The sequence below is a fragment of the Primulina tabacum genome, chromosome 3, assembly GCF_025594145.1.
Source record: "Primulina tabacum isolate GXHZ01 chromosome 3, ASM2559414v2, whole genome shotgun sequence".
Lineage (NCBI taxonomy): Eukaryota > Viridiplantae > Streptophyta > Magnoliopsida > Lamiales > Gesneriaceae > Primulina > Primulina tabacum.
In genome coordinates, this window is record NC_134552.1 from 4542768 (window position 1) to 4563822 (window position 21055).

At 37.1% G+C, this 21055-nt stretch overlaps 1 protein-coding gene and 1 pseudogene across 2 annotated transcripts; one reads left to right on the forward strand and one right to left on the reverse strand.

Moving 5' to 3' along the window:
* The first annotated feature begins 7225 nt into the window (after positions 1-7225).
* LOC142539461 (phospholipase D gamma 1-like) lies at positions 7226-13970 on the forward strand (annotated as a pseudogene).
* A 294-nt stretch (positions 13971-14264) lies between these two features.
* LOC142539462 (uncharacterized) lies at positions 14265-17736 on the reverse strand. 2 transcript variants are annotated; one of them, XM_075644946.1, is made up of 3 exons: positions 17600-17736; positions 15509-16331; positions 14265-15401 (listed from the first exon to the last, which is right to left on the reverse strand). In XM_075644946.1, exons 2-3 carry the CDS (start codon positions 16116-16118, stop codon positions 14527-14529), a joined length of 1485 nt encoding a protein of 494 aa, XP_075501061.1. In that variant the 5' UTR covers positions 16119-16331; positions 17600-17736; the 3' UTR covers positions 14265-14526. The 2 variants fall into 2 exon arrangements, with proteins under 2 accessions (XP_075501061.1, XP_075501060.1); XM_075644945.1 differs by having other exon boundaries at positions 14266-15401; positions 15509-16197.
* Positions 17737-21055: the final 3319 nt, after the last annotated feature.

Sequence of the window (21055 nt, forward strand, 5' to 3'; positions counted from 1 at the left end):
TCTCGGACAATGGAAGACAATTTCAAGGCAAAGGAATTACATCATGGTGCCAGGAAATAAAAATCACTCAATCTTTTACCTCTGTTGCATATCCCCAAGCCAATGGTCAAACAGAAGTTGTCAATAGAGTCATTGTGCAAGCATTAAAGGCAAGACTTCAGGGTAAAGGAAAGAATTGGGTGGAGGAGTTACCTAGTGTCATATGGGCTTACAGAACTACTCCCCGGGCACCTACTCAAGAAACTCCCTTCAGTTTGGTATATGGTTCTGAAGCAGTTCTTCCAGTAGAGATCGGGCAAACTTCTTCCCGGGTAAAATCTTACCCGGAGGACAATGATCAGAGCAGGGCCATGGAATTGGACTTAATAGAAGAAAAAAGGAACATGGCATTTATTCGAATGGAGGCATACAGAAATCGGGTGATGAAATCATATAACAAGAAGGTCCGCATTCGAGACTTCCAAGTTGGGGATTTAGTCATGAAAAAAGTCAACCCTGCTGGGGAAGTTGGGAAGCTGGAAGCCCGATGGGAAGGACCTTACAAAATCACTCGGAGAGTCAACTCGGGATCCTTTTATTTAGAAGATGCGCAGGGACGTCCCCTCAAAAGGCCTTGGAATGTGTTTAACTTAAAGAAGTACTATGCATAATAGATGTAATTGTTTGATGGAAGAAATCAATAAAAATATATATTTTCTCAGAGTATTGCGTTTGTTATTATATCTTGGGAGCTGCTATGACCTGGTTCTTAAAAAGCCCAGGGCACTACACCCTGGCTCGGGGCACCACACCTCGACCATTCCCAAGTCCCGGGACATGATCCCCGGCCCAAGGCTCCGTACCTTGGTTCTTAAAAAGCCCAGGGCACTACACCCTGGCTCGGGGCACCACACCTCGACCATTCCCAAGTCCCGGGACATGATCCCCGGCCCAAGGCTCCGTACCTTGGTTCTTAAAAAGCCCAGGGCACTACACCCTGGCTCGAGGCACCACACCTCGACCATTCCCAAGTCCCGGGACATGATCCCCGGCCCAAGGCTCCGTACCTTGGTTCTTAAAAGCCCAGGGCACTACACCCTGGTTTGTGGAATCCAAGAAATACTCCTTTTGAGTTCAGGTTTAAATATCTACATCTGGAGTATTAGTTAAGCTACTTATTTAACGTATGGACCGGGACCCGGGTATTCTATTGAAATTACCGTTTTCTCCTACTAAGAAATACTCATAAGTTATTGCATTACCCGGGTTGCGGAAAAATTGTCAAAAATCATATTGAAAAAAGCACAGCGACGGAAAGAAATCAACATTTCCTTACAAAGTTCAAAGGCAAGAAATACAAAGGAAAAAATACAGAGTAAATTACAGGCCTATTCTAAAGTCTGCTGCCCTGATGGTTCTCCGGATTCCCCGGGAGTCTTCTCAGCCTCTTTCTCGATAGCATCATCTTTGGGAAGGGAAGCAATGACCTTATCAATATCAGGAAAGCCCTCTCCTTATCTGTCGGAATCAGACCTATCTCCTCAAATTGCTCCTGGCATTTCTCAAAGCCAATCGAAAAGTATTTGTAGGCCCTATCTTCAACAGCTGCTTGGAATTCCGCCGATTGAAGAAAAATAGTCCTCCATTCTTCATGGGTCAGCTGAAGAAGTCTGAGCTTATCTTCAGCAACTTCGGCTCGATGTTGCTGGGCACTGGCTTCATCCTCGAGATAGCTAATCCGAGATGCCAGGAACGCAGTTTGCCTCTGAGAAGCTTCCTCCCGGGCTATGCTCTCATCACGAGAAAGTTGAGCCGCGGCCAGCTCTTAATTAGCTGCTTCCAAGGAAGCTTGGAGACTGGCAGTTGTCTTCTCGTGAAGCTTCTGAGCCCGGGCCATCTCTCCTTGGAGATGGTCATGAATATCCTGAGCCGCCCGGGCTTGCTTACCCTTCTTGGTTGCCACCGCTGCCACCTCTTCAAAGGCCGAAACTAGCATCTGGGCAGCCTGGACAAGAAGGAATCTTAAAAAAGAAAAAGGGGGGAGGGAGAGAGAGGGAAAAGAAATAAAAGAATAAAGCTTACAGACAGAAGACGGTTGGATCCCTCCAAAAACCTCACACTAGAAGGAATTCTTTTCAGGATAACTATCTCAGCAGGGCTGAGCACCTTCTTGAAACGCTTAACACCAACAGCGGAAGCTCCCTCGAAGAAGATGTTAGCCAGAGAAAGCTGGTCGGTTGGAGGGAGCTCTTGGCGAGGTTCTTCATTAGACTGGGGGGAGAGGAGGAGGTGGAGCAGATCGGAAGGCGCCTTGGTCACCCTCGGAAGGGTCTTCGAGAATAACCAGCTCTGGTTCTGCAGTAGCTTTTCGTTTTCTCTGAGTGAGGGGAATGAGATCTTCAGATTCCTCCGAGTTCTCAGTCATCTCCCGGGAAGCGCCATCCTGGGGAGGTTCTTCCCGGGACACCTCAGCTCTCAAGGCTGCCGCTTCTGCATCCCATTTTTTCTTTTCTTCCGCAGCTGCCCGGCGAGCCGCCATTTCCTTCTCTCGAGCTGCCTTCTCAGCTGCACGCCTTTTAGCAAAAGCTGCTTGCATCTCAAAGTTATCTGCATAGAGGAGTGACAGGGTTATGATACATTAAATAAACAGGATAAAGGAATAAGGAAGCACAGAAGATAAAGTATGTACCGAGTTGAGAGCCCGAGCCAGCCACCTCATCAATTACCCGGTCTATGGGGTCCTCAGCCCGGGCACTCAACCCGTAGGCCACTAAGTTCTCTTCTGAGATAAGAATGGAAGAGGAGTACTTGTGTCTCTCCACGAGGGTTTGACTCAGGAGGAAAGGCTCCTCAAATTTATAGGATGGAGGAAGGGAAGGTTGTTGGGGAAGGGAAGGAAGAAACCGGGTTAGACAGGGTAAAGGACCCGGGAGTTGGATGTAAAAAAATCTTCCTTTCCATCCCTTTTGAGACGAAGGGATGTCATCGAGGAATCGGGCGTTTAACCGGGATTTAAGGGAAAATGCATTATCCCCGAAATGGCAAGAAAAATAATAGTGAAGGATGAGGGGGGTGATGAGAAGATTATTCATTTTAAAAAGGACATAGGCCGAGGCCATAATCCTGAAAGAATTGGGATGAAATTGATTGACAGGTACACCAAAAAATTTGGCAACATCAATATAAAAGGGATGAACGGGAAACCGAAGACCATTCCTAACCTGGTCCCGAAAGAAAGTTGTGTACCTAGGAGGAGGGTTATCGGCCCTATCAGAGGGCCCAGGTATCAAGATAGAAATGGAAGAAGGAATATTGCTCATCGCTCGGAGTTCCTCATCTGCCCCCAAGCGTAAGGCGCTTCGCATAGAGGAGAACCAGGGAGTTCCCGGGATCTCGACCGCCCGAGGACTCGAGACCTTGGCTTTACCCTTACCCTTGTTCTTCGCAAGAGCTCGGGCCCGGGAGTGGCCAGAAGATAAAGGTTTATAAAAAAGAGGTTTGGTTGGAAGTGCCACTGGTTTTTTAGAAGGTTGGGTGATGGAGCGACGTGGGGGAGAGGGAGGAGAATCAGAACGAAGTGCGGAAGACTCAGCGCTAGGAGAGCCTCGCGCATTCGCTCCGGAGGTGGAAGAAGTGGAGTGAGACATTTTAAAAGAAGAAAACTTACGACGATATATGCGGTGGAAGGTTGCCGGAAATGATCTCACACAAATAGAGTCTCGAGAAGAGAATTCGCAAGAGCTTCGCTGCAATTTCGAATTTGAGAGTAATTTTTGGAAAACCTGTTAGTTAGTATATATAGGCGGTGGGGGAAGATCTCAGCCGTTTATTTAAAAAGCACGCGTGGACGACCACGATTTGCCTAGAAAATTGTATCAGGCTTACGACGGGACACACGCAATAATTAAAAATGTCAGACTTATCGGCTCCTCGAAATACGAAACATTCCTGATCGTTGATAGAAAGGGCACGCGTTATCATGGCACCCCGTGGGTTACCCAAGATCTCATCTTAAGCCCGGGAGGTCTGAGGCCCCGACATCTTATTTTAATCCCAGGAAAAGTAAGGCCCCGGTACTTCATTTTGAGCCCTGGGAATTTTAGGGCCCGGTTTTTTCAGTTGATCACTTATCAGTTCTGGATATTTATTCTGATTCATTTTATGGTACATATATCATTCGGTGTCAATGAAATACGGACAATAAGAGTAACTAGATAAGCATTTTTATTATTATTATTATTTCGGGAATTCTTTACCCGTTACATTAAAAAATTCCTCTTCTAAAGAGGCTATCCACTTAATCACAAAACTCTTTACAGAGCTACCAGTGAACGCCTTCATAAAGCTAGCGGAGTCGGCAATCTTCTGCAGCGTCCTCCTCTCTTTATGAAGCAATAGTTGGAGGATAAAGTCGTCCTCAAAGAGGTCCTCCGTATCAGAAATCTGCAAGCGTTCCCGATACTTTGCAAGCTTGGCCACCAGTTCAGGAGTGATAGCCTCCTCCCACTCGTGAAGAAGCTGAAGTCCTTGCAGCTCCTCCCAGTAATGGAGAATCTTTTGGAAGACTTCATCTTCCAATTCAGATTTCCGTTTCTCAAAAGCTGCTTGCATAAACTCTGCTGCCATGTCGGGAGCTTTCGAACCACTGGAACCCGCCATTGCACTTCTTGAGGACTGAATTGATGGAATGTTGGAGAATAGGTAAGCAGGTTACTGTATATATATATAGGAAGGAATCAGTCTCCATCGTCGATCCGAATCCAATCGGACGATCAGAGGGAATCTAGGAAATTGAGCAGGCAGATGAAAAGACGTGTACGGGTATCGAGGAAACATGCTCATTATTACCTCGGAATACGAACAATTTTCGACGGTGTCACTGTTAACGCATGCAGCATAATGACATTCATTGGATTTCCCGAGAGTACTAAACGATGAATGTTCAAAACCTGAGAGATATGGAAGCCTGACACCTCATCACTTCTGCAGGATATTTAGAGACACAAGGCTCTTATTCACTCTGGGATATGTTTTGGAGTAAACATGCATGACTGATCGGGACAGCGAGTCAAACTCTAGCCCGACTATTTTTAGGATGTGTGGTGATACCCTTATAAAGGTCCGGGTTAATGGTGACCCATTTCCGGGTTAATGATGACCTGGGTTATCGGTTGAATAGCCCGGATCAGAAGCCAGCTGCCCGGGCACTTCTTCTCCACCCGGTTTCTCATACAGGTACCCAGGTAACCAACTACCCAGGCCACCTTGAGAATTGCACCACACTCGAGTGTGATCGATACAGACAGTCTAATCCGTCAGAACCACTTGGGTTTGGAGTGTCCGAGAAGTCATCAGAAGCTAGTATGATAAACCGACTTAGTAGATGGTGTGGTAATCAAGGTAACTACCCATTCTTCCACTATAAATAGCAGGTATTAAAGTCATTTAATGATTCTGAAATCTTTGAACTAAAAGCACTTACATATTTTCTCTCAAATATTGCTTGTGTTCATCAAAAAGCCTGCTGACTTAAGCATCGGAGTGGCCACGCCGGACATCCCTCCGGCGCCCATTCACGAGTTACTTTCTTGTTTACAGGTGTTGATCCAAGCCATTATCTTCACTCAAATTCCCAAACATTATAAATTATTGATTTGGTCCGTTGGAGCCCCGTACCCGGCTCACCCATTTTAACGAAATCACATCATAGTTGAATACTTGACTAATATTTCATGTGTCAGATTTTTCATACCGATACTTTATCGGACGATTATATCGTACATGAATTTCCCAATGTGATTAGTAGGATGTATTCAATTCAGAGTTTTGATGACTTTTAATGACTTTTTCAAATGATAGACTTTTATGGATTTGATATATTTTTATTGACTTTTACAGAATATCACAGATTTTGTTATAACATATTATTTTTTATTAATTTATTTGAACCAATAATTAATTGACATATATAACATATTCAGTTTGAAATAGTTTTTCAATATTTATATTAATAAATAAATTTACTTATTTAAAAGTTAAATAATTTAATCCTTACATGTGTATATATGTGTGTTTGTATGTATTTTTGTAAATTTTTTAAAATACATCAATTGATTAATCTGTAACCTTGTTTTTGAATTTATAATATAAATGTGAAAATAATATTATTTAGCATTATGTGGATATAATTTTGTATAAAAATATCATAGCTTACATATTAATTGAAAATGCTAAAAAGAATTTTAAAAATCATGGTTGTTGCGAGTCTATTCGATTATTAAGAATTAAGCGATAGTTTTTTGGATCATCTTTTATTATTATTATTAAATATTACATTAATTTATATAAATTATAAATTTAAAATCACAAGATCAATTCTAGAATTCAAAATTTGCTATGATATTAAAATAAAAAATTATTAAATGAACAATCAGCCAAAAACTGAAAATTTTGAAAAAGAAAGATGGAAATATATATATACATTTCGAAAATTTGAAATAATGATAGAGATTGATGAGAGGAGATAAGATAAGAAAAGATGTGATGGGAAGCGATGAAGAGAAATAAATAGCTTGTGTATGAGTTAGAAGTTTTAAAAATTCGTCCAAATCTTTGAGTTGAATCAAATACAATTTTTGATAATTTATAGTCGTACTTTAAGTTTTAATGTTTGTATGTTAATGAATTTCATGAAGTTATTAAAAATCTATTGAAAATTTGAATACCTATAGACTTTTATAGAGTTTTTAAAAGTTAATGTTGAATACCACTTGACTTTTTAAAACTCTATGAAAGTCTATTTTGAATACAACTAGACTTCTATATAGTATGTAAAAGTCTTAATTGAATACACCTAGACTTTAAAATCTATAAAAGTCATTAAAAGTCAATAAATCTCTTACACTGAATACACCTCACCCCGTATTAGCTAGAATATAGAATAATGACCGCAAGTACTCAAGTAATAAAAAAATTTAGTTGACCTACGTTGACATACTAGAAACAAACAGCCATATAATAAAAAAAGTCCAGAAGCCAATCTAATCTAAACTATAAAGTGAAGTTTTGTTGTAAATTTATGAGATTTATAAAATTTATATAAAATTTCATATGTCAAACATAAATGGTAGACGACAAGCATAACATTGTCCATTGCCAAGTAGATGTCCTGCGTGGAAGTTAATAGGCCAAGACAATAAGTGGGTAACCGCCTAAAACTGGCAATGTAGGCATCCTCGAAGCATCCGACGGTCAAGATGTAACCTGGAACAGCAGGTGAGAAGTTTCTTAGTATTTCTAATTACCGAGCAACACGTTTACGTGTGGCAATTTCACCTGACTCGTTTCACATCATTTGTTAAATTAAATCTCCAATACGGGTTCTAGAATCTCGGAATTTTTGTCAAGATTTTCAGGGATTCTGTGAAGGTACTTAATCCCATTCTGTATTGATCAAATTCCAGTCATTTATTGAATTGTTGGAAGATATTAGCTAGAGCCCATTTGATCGCTTTGCCTGTCATTCGATTATTATCTGTGTAAGGGGGGAGCTTTGAATTTAACAAGAACCCATTGGATTTCTTCGCCTGTTAGCAATTATACATATGTTGATTCAGTTAAGGAAATATCCTTCTTGGGTGGCATTTTGTTGATAAATTTGCAGTGTTTTGAGTTTTATGTTGTGAAATTGCAATCTTGATGCGTTTAACAAAGATTACGAAGTTGTGAACCATTTCTTTTGGGTGTAAATGGATAGCAATAACAATTATCCTCCGAATCCGTACTCATATAATCCAGCTTATGGCTTTGCTCATGTTCCGACTTCGCCGAATCCATACCCACATCCGAATTCGGCTCCGCACCTAGCCCATCCCCCACCTGTTTCTAGTCCAGACCCTTATGCACAATATTCCCATTATCCAACCTCTTACGGCAGTTTTCATACGGGGGCCGTGAATTCGCCATATCCAGGTCCACCGCCAGCTCCAGCACCTGGCCCTGCTCCTATTCCTCACCAGTGGGTAGACTATAATTCCCATCCTTATCAGTATCCTCCTCCTTCCGCTCCCCCACAGCCTCCCCTTTATACTTTTGGTAGTTTCTCGCATGGTTCTTTCCATTACCCCCATCATGAACCATCAGGGTCAGGGAGATTGCATCCCACAGATGTTCAATTCAACAATCCTCCAAGTGCGAGCAGCGAGTACTCCTTTCACCACCATTACTCACATAGTTCATCATCTGTGGCTGGTTCGGTGACGAATTATGTTCCTCCTAATGGTAGTACCACAAACAACTCTCCGCTTTATCCGACTGTTGATGGTCTGATGGCAAATATGAATTTGTCTGGCAATTATAATAAGCCATCTGCGCCTGCTTCTCTTCCAGCCCCTGCATCTTCTTCAGTGGCTTGTTCCCCTCCAAAGTACCACTCTGGACCCATGTCAACGACTAATAATATGCATGACACAGGAACCATATACGGGTATCCAAATTCTTCGGCTTCGAGTTGGGAACTGACTTCAACTAGCCATGTGGAGTCCCCTTCTATCCCTGCATCTCCTCACACGCCTACTCATACCAATATGTCATGTAACACAAGTATGCAGCTTGTGCCAGTTTCATCTCCCAAAGCTTCTTTAAAGGTTTTGCTCTTACATGGGAATTTGGATATGTGGATTTACGAAGCTAAAAACCTCCCAAACATGGATATGTTCCACAAAACAATTGGGGATATGTTCAACAAGTTACCTGGAAACCTGACTAACAAAATTGAAGGGCAAATAAGCCATCAGATTACAAGTGATCCCTACGTCTCCATAATGATAGCAGATGCCACAATTGGAAGGACTTTTGTGATAAGCAATAGTGAAAATCCGGTTTGGAATCAAAATTTTAATGTTCCAGTAGCTCATTACGCTGCTGAAGTGCATTTTGTTGTGAAAGACAATGATATTGTAGGATCACAGCACATAGGAACAGTTTTAATCCCATTGGAGCATATATATGGAGGAGGGAAAATACAGGGACTTTTCCCAATCCTTAATGCCAATGGAAAGCCTTGCAAGTCTGGTGCTTTTCTGCGCTTGTCGATTCAATATTATCCAATAGAGCAACTGAGCATTTACCATAATGGGATCGGAGCTGGCCCAGACTATTCGGGAGTCCCTGGTACATATTTTCCTCTTAGGAGAGGCGGAACAGTTACTCTCTATCAAGATGCTCATGTACCTGATGAATGCCTCCCAAATCTGAAGCTTGACGATGGGATGCAATACGTACATGGGAAATGCTGGCTTGATATCTTTGACGCAATACGGCATGCTCAGCGTTTGATTTATATTACTGGATGGTCAGTGTGGCATAAAGTCAAACTTGTCAGGGATGATAGTGCTATGTCTAATTGTTCTCTGGGAGATCTTCTGAAATTAAAGTCTCAGGAAGGGGTGAGAGTGCTTCTTCTTGTCTGGGATGACCCTACATCTAGAAGCATTCTGGGTTACAAAACGGTTAGTACTTGTGTTGCACCAAACATTTGTGTCATCACCCTGCAAATAATAAACCCTGTATCATCTAAGAATGTGATCCGACTTTTGTCCACAATCTCGATAATTAATCTCCTACATGTATCTTTGCAAATGAATTATTTCATTTTTGTAATCATTCTCATGTCAACCTTTTCAGGATGGAGTCATGCAAACTCATGATGAAGAAACTCGTCGTTTCTTTAAACATTCTTCTGTGCAAGTGCTGCTTTGTCCTCGAGTAGCTGGAAAGCGTCATAGTTGGATGAAGCAGAGGGTATGCTTTAGATGTACTGTCCATTTTTTTCCCAATTAAGTCTGTTTTTTGTTATCGATATTAAGTCATGGCAGAAGGCGTAACAAAATTTTGCTTCTATTTTTGTGTGAGCGTATTTCAGACTAATCAACTGCCTGATACTTGATCAGTTTGAATGGCTTCCCTCGTATTGTTTCAGGGACTTATTTTTTTGTTAGCATGTATATGATCTTTTTAGTGGTAATGGATATACTTTTACATGGTTCCCTTTCTGCTCAAGGATGACAAGTTCCATATGCTCTTAAATGAGGTCCTGATAGCAATTTGGTATTTTATTCTACAGGTCACACTCTTGTTATTTGCTAATGTACGAGGATGAATATTAGCTGAACTGAAAATTTTTCTTTTTTGGAGCTGAAGATAACGTCTTGTGGGAATACATGAAAACAAAAACTTATAATTGCCTTTGCACTTGTATTTATAAGATATATAAATCCCAAGAAGAATTTTGGAAAGCTTTCAATCTAGGGAATAAAGGAATAAAGACTTGGTTGTTGCATAATTAATACAACAGTGAAATTTAAACTTCCAAATATTTTAAATTATCTAATAAATATTAATCGACATTTCTTAAATTTTGACTAAATTAATGGATACAGTGGCTTTCGTGAAAATGATTTCTAAATAATAGAGGTAATACACAAAATTTAATCTTTTACATTCACATTATGTACTTTGCTATATGTCTATGGCAGAAGCTCTTTAATTTACCCCATGACGCACACTTATCTGTATACTTTTACATTCAAAGTATGTATTTTAGCTCTAATTTATTGCATGGAGTGTAATTTATGCTGGAAACATTACTATAAATCTAAGCATAATCTAGCTTTATAGTTACTTTATTAAGAAACTCAAATGGCATGTACCCATTTCAAATTCAAGTGAAAGGTTTCTTTTCCACCAACTGCTCGGTATTTTGATCTTGTAAAATTATCCGCCTCAAATTTCTAGATACGATGATGATATTTGGACTTTGGTGATGAATATTTAGAATTGTATGGCAGGAAGTTGGAGTCATCTATACACACCATCAGAAAACTGTGATAGTGGATGCTGATGCAGGAAATAATAGAAGAAGGATAATTGCCTTTTTGGGAGGATTGGATTTGTGCGATGGGCGATATGATACTCCTCATCATCCTTTATTTAGAACGCTACAAACTACACATGCAGAGGACTATCATAACCCAACTTATGCTGTAATTTATTATCCTTTTCTCATACCATTATTTTGTGAAAATATTCAAGTTTTTGTTTGAGATACTGACATAATGTGCTAACTTTTTTAAAGCGATATTTGGAGATGAGAATATTTATGCACTTGATCTATAACCTAACTAGAGTGTCTCAATCTTTTCTTGTTTTGTTATCATCTTCCTCTTCTTTACATCAGCTTGGATGATATAGGAACTAGGGAGATGAGCGTTAGGTGGGTTCAAAAATAAAGAAAGCTTTCTCGAGCTTAATTTAGACTTCATTTCTTTCGGGCTTGTTAGTGTAGTGTTATGTGTTGCATTCTCATTTTAGATTGAGGGGAGCTACTTAATGACTTGAAGAGAGGCAAATTCTAATAGAATAGAAAAGTCCAAATGAATTGGAAGAATTTATTAATTTGTTTATTTTTTGAGGGGCGGCTTTTCTGTAGTCTCCTAGGTAGGTTCACTTTTGACGTGGTGAAACTGTGAGTTGAAATAATTTAAATTTTTGAGTGTCACCTAGTTAATATGATTGCTGTTGGACTATATTTTGACTTGAATCAGTATTTGAACAGGGGAACGTTACAGGTTGTCCAAGAGAACCATGGCATGATTTGCATTGTAAAATTAATGGACCCGCAGCATATGATGTTCTGGCCAATTTTGAGGAACGGTGGATGAAGGCTTCGAAGCCCCATGGAATTAAAAAATTGAAGATGTCCTGCGATGATGCCTTGCTTCGAATAGAAAGGATTCCTGACATTTTGGGGATGTCTGAAGCTCCTTGTTTAACTGACGATCATCCCGAAGGTTGGCATGTGCAGGTAAACTAGTATAAATGGACCTTAGGGATTCCAAGATCATGTCAAATTGACATGTATGTGAACTGATTTGTGCTTATTTTGTTTTGCCGTTTTAAGGTGTTCCGTTCTATTGATTCGAATTCTGTCAGTGGATTCCCAAAAGACCCTAAAGAAGCTACATTGAGGGTGAGCAGAAAAAGGGATTCTTTTATACCAATTTTAGTGTGTGCATCAAAGTTTTTCATTTTGAATAAATCTTGTTTTCTTTGGTATAGAACTTGGTATGTGGGAAGAATGTTCTTATAGACATGAGCATACATACTGCATATGTAAAGGCGATTCGAGCTGCCCAACATTTCATTTATATTGAAAATCAATACTTCATTGGGTCTTCATACAACTGGAGTTCGTACAAGGACGTTGGTGAGGAAATGTCCATTTGGATTTGATTTGGTTCTTCGGCTATGAAAATTAAAAGTGTCTTGCTTCGATACAGGTGCTAACAATTTGATTCCGATGGAAATCGCCCTAAAAATTGCTGAAAAAATTAGAGCACATGAGAGATTTGCCGCTTATATTGTCGTACCAATGTGGCCAGAGGGTAATCCAACTGGAGCTGCGACTCAAAGAATTTTATTTTGGCAGGTTTACACTTAGTCCTCTGATTCTGCTTATAAGTTGTTTTGGGGTGTGTGAATTTGTGACCCTTGTTCCAAATTCTTGTTTCAGCATAAAACAATTCAAATGATGTATGAAACTATCTGCAAAGCTCTGGTGGAGGTCGGGCTCGAGGATGCATACTCACCACAAGATTATTTAAATTTCTACTGTCTTGGAAACCGTGAGGCTCTAAATCCAGATGACCAATTTGAGAGTCCCGCCGCTGCAAACACACCACATGTATTTTATTCTCCACCCTCAATATGTTATAAGCTTTGTTTGAATTTATTGATATGTTGAGTAGCCACAATTACATCTGTCGTCATATGTGGCTACTTATGTGGACACAACCATAAAAACTTGGTATTTGGGTTGATATATAGTTTAAAAGATGTTATTCGCGCTCCTACTGTTTTTTATAAAACGTGAAATGTTCTGTTCTACAAATATATTTAATCTAATCCCAAGACATTGTGCATCTGCGTATGGTATAAAAGATTTGAGCCATAACCTTAATATTTGCTACAATTTTTACTGAAATATTAAATACCGGATCCAGCAAATATGTTGTATCTGATAGCAGGACACTGTGCATCTCTGCATTTAATATCTAAATATTTTAACGCTCAAGTTCTCTATCATCTTTTGTTTCAGGGACTGAGCCGGAAAAGCAGAAGATTCATGATTTATGTTCATTCTAAAGGTATGATCGTGGACGATGAGTATGTTATTCTGGGATCTGCAAATATTAATCAGCGATCAATGGAGGGTACTAGAGATACAGAGATTGCAATGGGAGCTTATCAACCTCACTACACTTGGGCAAGAAAATTATCGAGTCCACATGGACAGGTAACCATTGGAAGAATTACAATTACCGCTGTTAAAACATACATTAACCTTATCAAGCTACATTTTATGCCTTATGTGACGTTGCATGAAGAAACAGAAACTGATACTTTATTATCCATGCTTGAATTTTTTTCTAGATATATGGATATCGAATGTCTCTGTGGGCAGAGCATCTTGGAGTTTTGGAGGACTGCTTCACCCAACCAGAGTCTTTGGAATGTGTTCGACGTGTTAGATCAATGGGTGAGGCTAACTGGAAGCAATTTGCATCGAGCGACGTATCCGAGCTGAGGGGACACCTTCTGAAGTATCCGGTGGGACGTTGATGAGAAAGGTAAAGTAAGGTCCCTTCCTGGATGTGAAACTTTCCCCGATGTGGGAGGAAATATCGTGGGATCATTCCTTGCCATTCAGGAAAATTTGACAATCTGAATTTGTATATATTTTGGATTGAGTGGGATTTTTTTCATTATTTTTAGTTGTATAAAGTATTAGGTGGTGAGTTGTTTTAGCTTTTGATGCGTATTCACAGTCCAGATTTGTAACATACTAATGGTTATATTTGTAGATTAGATCATTCGATGTCTGTGAACTTCATGTTAATAACTTTACATAAAATTCCTTTGTTTTACAGTTTGATACATATATTATACATTCTGTGAAGTGCACAATCAATACATTTGATCTGCAAGTCCAGGAATTGTTCAAGTGGCAGATTGTTTATGTCCACTTGGAGAGATCAAGCCATTTTTCCATCATCCATTTGGGAGTTCTGAATTGAATTTTCTTATGCTTCACCAAAAGATAAAGGACCTCATTTTTTGCAAATGGTCGGCAGATTTAAAAAAATGATGAAAAATTAACCATCAAACTAGTACATTTTACAACAAAAAAAAAATTCAAAGTTGTCCGAGAAATCAAGTGATATAACGAAAACGCTTGAAAAAAATAAAAAGAAAAAGAAGAAAATTTTCATCAAAATACCATTTTTAAAAGGAAAGTACTTGATAAAAATCAAATTTGGACGCCAAAACATGGAAACTCGATTTGATTAAAGTGAAACTAACTTTTCAGATTGATGAAAGATCAACATACGAGCTCCTATATCCCTGACAATTCATCTGTCCCCTCGTGCCAGTTATAAACTTATAAACTAATGTACCATTATATTCATCATAATCCGTCTCGAACAGTCACAAGTTGACAAGCTTTGCACGTCGAGTTGTTGGATCAACTTCTACTCGTAGCCCCGTATCCTCTACTTCAGGAACATTCACGGATCCTTGAAGCTCATAATTAGCAACTACTTCCTGGTTCTCTGCATTACCTTCCAATATATTTCTGATCGACCAGATACCCCACTCCCTCAAGAACGGATTATCTGCATCAGTCACACTCTGCTGTAACAACAGCAGAATCCCATCAAGCTCTCGAATTTTATCCTGAACATGGCGTCTCCTGTATGCACAATTTCCGATAATCGACACAACATCTCTTCGGAAACCTTTGTAAGGGCAATATCTGATTGAGTTTGATGTTGCCTCAGCTTTGGCCTTGTTCTGCGTCATGGCTTTTTGAATCATAGCTGGAGGCTCTAGGTCCCGAAGTAAGATCATAAGTAAATCAACAAGTCCAGATGACACTAGCATATCCACTACATCTACTTTCTTCTCTTTTTTAGAAACTTTGGGATCACCAGAAGCACAAATATCTCTCAGAATAGTTAGGGAGTATCCAATAACATCAATATCAGTATCACCTGTTGGGAGACTTGACGTTCCCCTTGTGGAAAAATCAACAACCCCGATAGCTTTTCTCAGTATTTCAAAAATACAGATAGCCAAGTCAGCGGAAACAGCAATCTCTACTACTCGTTCATTTAATATTTCTGATATAATACTTAGCAAATATGCTTGCTCAGCTCCAAAATGAATTACTGTGGACAAATTTTTGTCACAGCTCTCAGATGCATCTGTTGAAAATAATTTAGAGAAAATTGTTGAAAAACGAGGTTCTTCAACGCAAATTCTCGAGAGAAGGAATTTCAGTGAATAATCTGTGAAACCAACTGCAAAGACAAATTGGAGGCATTAATTCCTTTTATGACAGTGCTTCTACGTCACTAGGAAAAAAAAAACAAACATGAAAAAATTTAAAAATGAACATCATGTTTACCTGCTGTACCAGTTCTTATAATTTCTATCACGATATTCAACCCTTCAACAGTACAGAGGTCGGCAAATCGACCATTGTCATGTTCAGAGCATGTATAGATGACCATGCACAGAGGATCACATGTTCCCCTGCTCCGAAGTCTAGCCATCTCTACAAATTCGAGGGGAAAGAATCGATTCCAAACAACATCCTGATGATATTCTCCAGCTAATGTAACATTTCCTATAATTTGCAACAATACACGGGGTGCAAGCATATCAGAACAAGGAGCTTGCCGCAGAAAAGTAACAACGGTTGAAAGAATCTCAACGCCGTTTAGTTCAATAAATAAGTTTTGATTTTTTATTTCTCCAGCACACAAGTTTCTGAGCAGCTGTAGGGCTAACAAAATAAGGTGTTGGCAAGAAGGGATCAATAGGGCTTGACATAGTTGGAGAACTGGCAAGACGATACACTTGGAAGCAAGGTCCAACCTGCCATCACAGGTTTTGGCAATGTCAATGAGACGCTCCAGCGCTTCATTTAAAGTAGTAGCATCAGATGCAACTAACAACGGCTGAAGTATATTGTCTGGCACAGGAAGGTCTAGCGACACGGTGCCATCCATCATATGCAGTTGAATAGGAAAATGACAAAAGAATCAATACCAGGCTCTCTGACTTAATTTTCAGTAATCAACAAGTAGTATCCTGTAAACACATTGTCTATCAATGCCAATAAACAAGTAGTACAGGACCATTGCACCGTCAAATAGCAAAAAACGCATCAATGAACAACATTGCAGTTATTTTCTCTAGTATCCGCATCAAACTGATCCTTAATCCTTGATATAATACACAAACTATTTCATAATAATAAGAATGCATAAAGCAATTCAACCGACACAAATATGTGATTTAAGTATAGCAGAGATAGAATGATGAATTGCACAATGCAACATATGTTACGATAATTACTATTCATGACACGGCCAAAGGCATTACATAATAGCAGTGATTCATGAAAAATTCAACAATATTTATTGGCTATGAATAAATATCACAATTATCATATAGATTACGATTGGGACTTCATCAAACACTTCAGCATGATATAGCAGCAACATCTGATAAATGTGTTTTCCTTCATATATTCCTTGACCCACCCTCACACACACAATGCACTCAGATAAGCACAAATCTATGCAGAGATAACATTTCAAACCCTAAAGATAAACTACTAAAGCTGCTACGTGGCAGTGGAAAGGATAGGTCAGCAGAAGATACACATAGTCCCAGGAGTCTCTGAAACTTGATCTTAAAAACTTGCAGCACGTGAATTTAAGGCCATGTTAGAAATAAACACATTTATAGAAAACATATGTAACATATACAGAGGTAAGTTCGAATTCTTTGATTGTATCTTTTTACATATTAATGAATTTATTTTCTATCCAAAAAAGTTAAATATGTGCGTGCGTGTATAAAATATTTGATTCCCTTATCAACTCGTACTCGTTAGCATGACATAAACATGAAAATCGCCACGTCTCCAATATGTTATTTTACTTGGTGCTATATTTTCTACTGCCCCAGCATTGACTCTCGTCCGGTTCTTTATATTACGGCTAACAAGTTGAATGCATGACTAAAGACCAGATTGTCTTTAAAAAAGCTCTTTTCAGTATAATAGCTTCTCCATTTACATGCACTGCAATTTTCATGATAAAGCTCGGTTTCGCATCATGTTTGAGTGGTGGCTATAGATCGACTCAAATTGTGCAAGTTGAAAAATTAAGACCCCACCAGCTAACCTCATATTCCAAAATGATCCTATAAAGATCGAAGCTTTAACAACAGGAATTGAAATTAAAATTGAATAAATAACCAAAAACAAAAACAGAAATATCCGACATTTAGAATTACAGTTAGGAAATAAGGCATAAAAACACGACAAGGAAATAAATTTGCGGAATTCGAAACACCTGATAGAATCATTAAAAGTTTGAATCGAAGTAGTGAAATTGATTATAGTATTTTGAAGTTAAGTCATCACCATTAAAGTATCCATACCGCACCAACAACAACAAACGAAATACGAAGAATCTCATACCTAAATAAGATATTCAACAAACCCTATCCTCTGGTTTATGAGAGAGATGAGCAACGGCCGGCGCAGGCGGAGGTGAAAGTGGTGGAAGGACGGAGGACATATAGGATAAACCAATAAATTTGGGCTCCGTCGTTTTTAATATGAATTAATTTGAGGGCAATTTGTAGAAAAATAAATTTGTCTATTATTTATTTAAGATTCAGTATCTATAAGTTTATTTTTGTATTTTAGTACCTGGCAAAAGATCAACTTAGTTTTTACTACATGTTTCATGCATATTTACCTTTTTACCCTTTTAATTAATAAAAAATTATATAAATACCTATTTTTGTTGGTCATCTTCTCTTTCCACCCATCATTCCCAATGCATTTGGATGACATATAAATTAAATTTAAATATTTTTTATTTAAAAAAAACAAATTCTCAACTAATTGAACTTTTTGAAATATTTAGTTTTAATTACGAAATACTTAATTTTAGTTTTAAAATACTTGATTTAGTAAATGAAATACTCAGAATGTATATTAAAATACTGAATATTCGAATATGCAACACAAGTTCACCAAATGCTCGCCTTTCCATCCAAGATCCATTTGGATGACATGTTCATTTCATTTAATTATTTTTTTATTGTTAAAAAAACAAATTCGCAACTAAGCATTGAACTTTTTCAAATACTTAGTTTTATTTTCGAAATACCTAATTTCAATTTTAAAATACTTGATTTGGTAAATGAGATACTCAGAATGAGTATTAAAATACTGGATATTCGAATATACAACTTAAGTTTACCAAATGCTCGCATTCCATCCAAGATGCATTTAGATGACATGTTCATTTCATTTAATTATTTTTTTATTTTTTTATATAAAAAAATTTGCAACTGAGCATTGAACATTTTGAAGCACTTATTTTTATTTGCGAAATACCTAATTTCAATTTTAAATGCTTGATTTGGTAATTGAGATACCCATACAAGTTAATAAAATACTGTATATTCTAGTAGGCAATGTAAGTTCACCAAGTGCTCGTATTTCTATCCAAGATGCATTTAGATGACATGTACATTTCATTTAAATATTTTTTTAAATTTTTAAAAGAAAAACAAATTCGCAACTAAGTATTGAACTTTTTAAAGTAATTAGTTTTACTTGCGAAATACCTAATTTCAATTTTAAAATACTTGATTTGGTAAATGAATACTCAGAATGAGTATTAAAATACTGGATATTAGAATATGTAACGTAAGTTCACCAAATGGTCACATTTCCATCCGAGATGCATTTGGATGACATGTTCATTTCATTTATTATTTTTTAATTGTTAAAAAAAATTCGTAACTAATCATTAAACTTTTTCAAATACTTAGTTTTACTTGCGAAATACATAATTTCAATTTTAAAATACTTTATTTGGTAAATGAGATACTCAGAATGGGTATTATCATACTGTATATTCGAATATGCAACGTAAGTTCACCAAGTGCTCGCATTTCCATCCAAGATACATTTGGATGACATGTTCATTTCATTTAATACTTTTTTTAATTGTTAAAAAAAAAAACAAATTCGCAACCAAATATTAAACTTTTTCAAGTACTTAATTTTACTTGCAAAATTCCTAATTTCAGTTTTAAAATACTTGATTTGATAACTGAGATACTCATAATGAGTATTAAAATACTGGATATTCGAATATGTAACGTAAGTTCACAAAGTGCTCACGTTTCCATCCAAGATGTAATTAGTTGACATGTTCAAAGACTTTTCAGCAGCCACAAAGCTTTGAAAGAGGAAAATAGCTTAGAGCGAAGATTTGAAGATTTCCGGACAATGTTCTTCGAGAGAATAGCCCGTGATAGGAACGAATATCATAATCCATGGATTTACAATTTACAGAGAAATATGAAGTCGGATACACGTCGATAGTCATAGTCCAGTAGGTCAAAAGCTATGGGATTTAATAAAACGACATGCAATTCACCATTTATAAATAATTAAAGAGATTTAATTACTTCACTGAGTTGAATTATTTTGGCATAGTTTGAGAGAGCGTGTTCAATTGGATACGAAATCTCGTCAAAAGCATAGATAATTGTTTAACGAATTAAGTAGATTAACGAGGGGTAGGTGAACCGAGATTCCCAACAAATTCATTTCTTATTGAACTTTAATCAATCATTATAACTTATTTATTTCATCATTAATCTTTGAACCATTTCGTTGAGTTTTTATTTAATAATCGTAGTAGTAAACAATCATCTGAAGTATCGCTGCTTAAAATTGAATATAATAATTGAGAAATACAGTTCTTAGGACAATGAAAGTTTTGCTCAATCACTAAGCATGGAACATTTTGACATCGTGCACTTGCGATTATTGAAAGTCCATGACTATATTATTACTTGACATCGTGCACTTGCGATTATTTCGAGCTTGAATATTATTAATTTTTACTAATAATTTTACAATGAAAGTTTTGCTCGATCACTAAGCATGGATTGCATATTCATCTTATTTAATATATTTTTAAGCATGAAAATTTTAAAGTACTTAGTTTTACTTGAGAAATACCTAATTTGAGTTTGCAAATACTTGATTTCGTAAATGAGATACTCACAATATGCATTAAAATACTGGATATTCGAATATATAATATTTCCATGGAAAATTCATTATGATACTTATTCATATCATTTAAATAAATAAACATAGTTCATTATTCATCATGGACTAATTGAGAGATGCGTTATAAACATAATTCGTAAATGAGCTTGAAGTTTGCACTTTAAGCATATCTATCGATTCTTGAATCAATGATTTATAAAATACTCATAAATATTAATTGACAATACTTTTTGATATTCATTGAATGACTTATTCGACATAATACTTATTGGTAATTATTCATTATACTTATTAATATTTTTTCTGTATACTTATGAGTATTAATTTATAATATAATTAATATTCATTCACAATACTTGTTGGTATTCATTAAATGACAATGCAATACTTCATTCGATATCATCCTCATTAGTATTCTTTCATAATATTTATTGGTAATCGTTCATTATATGCATCAATTTTATTTCATTATACTTATTATCAAATTTGAGTTTTTAAAGGATAAAATCAATTATCAGTAGAATCTAATTATATAGTACTTGTAACAATTTATGTATCACATTTTTATTTCACAGATCTCATCATCAAATGCAACTCAATATCGACTTCAAATTATATATTTTGACACCATCAAATAATCGAATTTGAGTTTAAATGGTAAAATCAAGTATCTGTGGACTCGTATTAGGTATTATTTGTATTAATTCAGGTATCACATTAGATACTTCTTAAGTAAAAATAAGTATTTTAAAATTTCAATACTTAGTTGAGAAATTGTTTTTTTTTTACAAAAAAAATATTAAATGACATGAATATGTCATCTAAATT